At 34.8% G+C, this 6,000-nt stretch overlaps 1 protein-coding gene across 1 annotated transcript in view; it reads right to left on the bottom strand.

Annotated features, from left to right (window-relative positions):
• Positions 1–691: 691 nt before the first annotated feature.
• The window catches only part of LOC111511874 (very long chain fatty acid elongase 7), a 35,907-nt gene continuing 30,598 nt past the window's right edge, over positions 692–6,000 (bottom strand). Inside the window, exons 4-5 of the mRNA XM_023167889.2 lie at positions 4,784–5,026; positions 692–947 (exon numbers count right to left, since the gene is read on the bottom strand). Of these exons, the coding sequence (XP_023023657.2) occupies positions 777–947; positions 4,784–5,026 (414 nt within the window). The 3' untranslated portion in view covers positions 692–776. The remainder of the gene's footprint in view (positions 948–4,783; positions 5,027–6,000) is intronic.

Below are 6,000 nucleotides of genomic sequence, written 5' to 3'. Positions count from 1 at the left end.
AAACATGGAGGTTGGAAATCCTCTGCAGTGGCAGAGCATTATATAGAAAACTCAATTACTCAGAAAATTGATGTGGCAAATAAAATGTTATCGCCTCAAAATCAAATTTCCTCAGCCCCTATCGCCACTACTTCTATCATCTCAACTTCCAAGTCAAGAAACACACTAATAGAAAAATCAAATGCTGCAGATGTAAGTTTTGGAATGGTCACAGGTTCCAATATTACTATTAATAATCATTATTATTCCACATCAGAATGAAAACCAAAAATATCAATCTCAGTATGAGAATTAATTGTTAATTTTATAACATAGGTACTTACTAATTATTCTGAAATTCAATAAAGCTCTTTAAACTAATGGTGCTTAATTTTCTTTGTATGGTCGTAAAAAAAGTATAGTGTGCAACATGTGCGTGAAGACTTTTCTACACTCGCGTTGTTTGCGACACTCGCCTGAGGGCTCATGTCGCAAATTCCACGCTTGTGTAAAAAAGTCGATTCCACGCACTTGTTACACAATATACTATATGGAACAGGTAAAGTTGGGCATTGTCAGTGTGGCACTTTCAGTGATTTTAGTCCAAATACTGTTATTACCTTTCTATTTTTTGATAAGGATGTTTCATATTTTCTCTATGTCGTCCAATCTGTATGAATGTTACATGCTCTTTATTTTTCATATCCAAAGAGAAAAAATAAATAAGTTTATTTTCTAAGAAAACCATATTTGATTAAGAATGCAATATATAAAATGAGAAATTATATTTCTTATTCCTAATTGTTTTTTTCTTTCTTGAAGATATATTCTTTCACATAGAAATCGCCAAAAAGAAACAGCATGAAACAGTTTTGAGGCACCAATAAATACCCTGGAAGTTTAGGATATTCACAACTGGGATCAACTAGCGTCCTTCCAAATATTATGATGAATATTGTGAACTGGATCTGAAACAAATATATAACATCAATATCACGTGAAGTCGAAAAAAAGATCTCTGGAATCATCAAAAGCAAATATTGACCATCGAATATGAGTTTGAATAAATAGTTATTTGTCAGTAAGAATCAGTTGATGTGATCAATCTGTTTATATATAATTGCTGAATAAAAATAGACAATTCTGTATGTAGTAAATAAACACCTGACCTTAAACTAACCAGTTATCACCTGAAGACGATTGTGGATACTAACAATCGAAACGTCCTGACGTAACTTGGTTTGGAATCTTTTAATTTTCATTTTTTGTTAATAATATTTTCCAATTTTTTAATTTTCAGCTTGTATTAATATTTCAATTTTTTTTTGGTTGTTGCTTGTATCTTATTTCTTTGTAATTTCAGTTTCTTGTTTATTAAAATTATTTTTCGATTATTCTTTTCAATTTTTCACATATTCTTTCGGGGGTTTCAAATCAGTTCATATTATATTACACAACGGAAGTCCCAACTGATGATATATAATTTCTGGACGTCTACTGCATGGAATCCGAAAAAATGGTAGCGATGAAAATTAAATCAATAGTTTTTCGAACGTGGTATCACTTGCTCCCTGATTCAATTGAAGCATTAACAGTTACATCATACTTTGCCGAAGAACAGAAAGTAACACAACTTATTAATACAGTTCATTGTATGATTTCAACTATAAAGGCTTTTACAAAATCCGTAACACGTGTTTTGCGTTAATAATCATCATTAACGCTTGAGAAAGCTATTGTAAAACACTTCATAGTGAAAATCATACAATAAACTATATTGAAGAGTTTTAATACGGATCTTCATCAAGCATCGGCCAGTTTTATGCAATTAAGAAATTAACAAAGTTGAGTGTGTGAGAAATTGGTTCGTTTAGATTTCATGAGCCACCCTTTAGATACAAATATCACTTGTAATTGAAGTCTGCATATTGCAAGTAATATCGATCATTCCATTACAGTAGTTTTTTTTGCAAGGCAATCAGATGGGACCAGAGCACAATGAAAAAGCATTTGTGATCCATTTTCAGATAGTGGTGTAGCCATACCTGCTAAAGATATCCTCACTGGTGTTAGGCTGAACCACAAATGCCTTGCTGAAGGAAAATAATGAGTAAGTAAAGTTGACAAAAGACTCAATCAACGACTAACAAAATCAACGGGGCGTTTCAAGGTGATTCGATACAGCAAGATTCGTCATCGACTGCCCCACAGAGTTCGTCCTCTGCCTTTCACTGCAACTATCCAAATCCAAGATAGAGTAAAAGAAAACAAAACCGAAGCGTGATGTTCACGTGATCGCCCAGTGTCAGATGGAAAGGGCAGCGTTCATTGGTGAATTCGCCTTCTTGGTACGTGTTCGGTACCAGCACAGGGTTGAAATCAGTCGTTTGCGTGTTTATGTGGCGTGCATTATAGTATATTGTTTAAAATTGTTTTCCAAGATGTCCAGTACATACACTGCTGATGACACTGTGAGCTATCGTCTGAGTCCAGGAAATGATCCAAAAAAAGACATTTGGGTGTTGAGATGAAAGAAGTGATTTCAAATGTGTTCAAGAAAGAGATGGAAGAAATTGAGACATCGACTGTCGACGAAGTCGTATCGAAAGTTTCCGATAAAATTGGAGTGTGTTGCGCTTCGATTTATAATGTTTTACGGGAATATAAACAAAATCATACATTTTCCAAACCGAATACAAATCAGAATCGTCAAACCATTATAAAATCGATAGATGATGCTGATAAACATGCAATCAGGAGGAAAGTGCATGAGTAGTTTTTCAGAAATGAAATACCCACGATAGACAAAGTACTCGCAGAAATAAATGAAGTTGTTTTATTGCCAAGTTTTAAGCGGTCAACATTCCATAAAGTATTGGAACATTTGAATTTTGTATGGAAAAAACGAGGGGGCAATAGTTTATTATTGGATAGAGAGGAAATTGTGTTATGGAGAAGAGAGTATTTGACCAAAATTAAATATTATAGGGGTCAGCAGAGAACAATTTATTATATGGATGAAACCTGGGTTAATGCTGGTCTTACTATCCCTAAAGTATGGGTCGATGAAACTGTGACCTCATCCAGGAGGGCTTCTCTAGATGGACTATCCACCGGATCAACAAATCCATCAGATAAACTTATATTTATATTAAGACCTGTCTCAATCTCAATATATAAAAAGTAACCCTCTTATTTGTTTTATTTACTTACATACCTCTTCATAATTTCAGGTAAAGGAAAACGGCTTATTAATTGTCACATCGGCAATGAGAATGGGTTTGTTGCTGAAGGGCTGTGGTGTTTTGAGTCGAAGAAAACTGGAGATTATCGCGAAGAAATGAAGGGTGAATCTTTCGAAAAGTGGTTTTCCAAAGTTCTACCCCATCTGGAGGATAGTGCTGTGATTGTAATGGACAATGCACCTTATCATTCGCGACGGTTAGAGAAGATTTAGACAACGTCTTCAAAGAAGGTTGAAATCCAAAATTGGTTGCGATCAAAGAATATCAGCTTTGAAGACTCAATGCCAAGAGTACAGCTACTAAAAATTGTCGAAGAGTGCAAGCTTGAATACCAAAAATATATAGTCGATGAGATGGCAGCAGGTCAAAACAAAATTGTCCTTCGCCTGCCTCCATACCACTGCGAGCTTAACCCCATCGAGTTAATATGGGCGGATGTGAAGAATTTTGTAGCTCACCATAACACCACGTTCAAATTTGCAGATCTCAAAGTACTTTTTGATGAGGCTTTGAAAAGAGTCACAGCAGAGAAATGGGAGAAGTGTGTTCGGCATGTGATATCGGAAGTCGAGACAAAAATGTGGAAGCTTGATAACATAATAGAGAAACAAATTGAGCCGCTGATAATTCAGATTGGTGAGGATGACACTACTGATGAAGAGACAAATTCATTCAGTTGAATAATTTTGATTAATATTCCTTTTGATTTTACATAAAATGAAAATTATCAATAAGGAAATAATTACGTCTCTTTTCATATAATGCTTGAGTGCGCTGTGAAAAATCCAATGAAAATCTTTTTATATTACACATATTATCTGCATTTTTCCCGTTAAACTGCAAAACTTGTGCATTTCACTCGTTATTATTATAAAAATTTATCCTAAGTATGATATAGCATTTGCGATCAGCAAGATGTTGGTTCTGAATACGACCCTGGCCAATTCTTGGGATTTTCAATATCACGTGCGTAGGGCATGTCAATGTTTACATCCACTCTATATTGGATTTTAATTTGCTTTAGATGAGCCCAACGACCAGAGAGTGGTGTTTAGATCCGATATAAATCTCATCAGTGATGACACATGAGTTCAGCAATGTGTGTCTCAATCTAGCATCAATGACGAAACGTATGGCGGGTAGAAATAGCACTATCTGATGTTGGTTTACGAATTGGGTTTTAGCCTATTGCAATGTAACGAAAACTGCACTGAAATACAGATCGAGAATCCCGTCGGCGATCGACATTGTAACGGTTTACCTTGGGAAACCCCTTCCATCTTTTTTATACGTGAATTCAGTCTTCTGTTGATCCAATAGCTAGCATTTTCTAAAAAAAATATGTTAACGCCTTCACTTACTCAAGCTGGTCTTGGACAGCAGAGTCTAGCAATGCATTCGTGGATCAGCCTAGTACTACTATTGATACTTATTTTGGGTCGAAACCCATGTTTTGACTTTGGGCTTGGGTTTCATCCTACATATTCGAATGAATTTTTACAACATATTCAAAACACTTCTATAACTTCATCAGTTCAAAGACCATCAGTTGTACTCACCAGTTGGATCTGAGTCAGGGCTTTCTTCAAACGAATACTGTTTTTCCAACTGCTATCAAGTGCTGTCAGCAAATAATATGTGAACATCAGGACATGTACGAAACCATTAACTATAACAAGCCACATTCCGACTCCTCCGGGAAAAAATCTGGCTCCAATCCACAAGCATAAAATCATTGCTACGTGGTGATAAACGTGAAGAAAATTAACTTGTCTGTAGCTTTTGCGTAGAACGAAGAAGACCTGAAACATAATAGTTGAGATATTTCTGATTCGCTATCAAGTAAATTCATTGTTTTGTCACAGGAGGAACTCTCATGTACTGAAACTTTTTCATAAGTGTAAAATTACCCACAACTTCTCATCCACAGTTTATGACGAGGGACTATCGAACAGGGTTCAGACTGAGATTTGCCGAACAGTGTTGCCAAATTGCAAATATTAAGAATTTTACCTGTATTTCCATGTTATCATATTAAAAACACGATATATTATTGAAACATGTCGAATGAAGTCATTCACAAACTCATTCTATCTGCCAACTATCCCTATACAAGCATTGATACCGAAAAATAGGTAAAATAAGAGTATGATATCTGAATTGAAGGGGTTATATTTTTTTTAGGAGTGATTAATTTTTGGGAAAGAAAGTTTTTGGCTTTAAAAAAGTTAAATTTCTCATTTATCGATAGACATACTTTCAAAAGATGTACTCTGAAATTTCCGCCAACAAACTATTTTTGATAAGCGAGAAAATTTGACTTTGAATAATTCAGGTTCAAATATACGGAACTATTTTTTTGTCGCACCGAAGGAACGTATAGTACGCAAATCTGTTCAAACATGTCAATGGATATACTTTTGAAGAATATATTCTGGAATTTTCATCATAAAACTATTTTTGATAAGTGAGAAATTTGACTATTTTGAATAATTCAGTTTCGAATATACGGAACTATTTTGTTTCGCACCGAAGGAACGTATAGTACACAAATCTGTTCAAACACGTAGACAGACATACTTTCTAAGAATATATTCTGAAATTTTCATCAACAAACTTCTAGAGATGAGTGAGAAATTTGATATTTTTTGGACGAGTCTTTCCTGGGCATTCGGTATTGTTCAACGTAGGATATTTCAAATGACATACTTTTGAGTTACAACAATTTTTACAGAGAAACGCATTTTCTAGTTCCCATACGCTACCTGTATCGGTA

Source organism: Leptinotarsa decemlineata, unplaced genomic scaffold (assembly GCF_025532065.1).
Source record: "Leptinotarsa decemlineata unplaced genomic scaffold, Ldec_3_MD MMD2_tig00026294_RagTag_RagTag, whole genome shotgun sequence".
In the NCBI taxonomy this organism is placed as follows: Eukaryota; Metazoa; Arthropoda; class Insecta; order Coleoptera; family Chrysomelidae; genus Leptinotarsa; species Leptinotarsa decemlineata.
The sequence above is the reverse complement of the archived record's forward strand: the minus strand, read 5'-3'. Positions and strand labels throughout refer to the sequence as shown.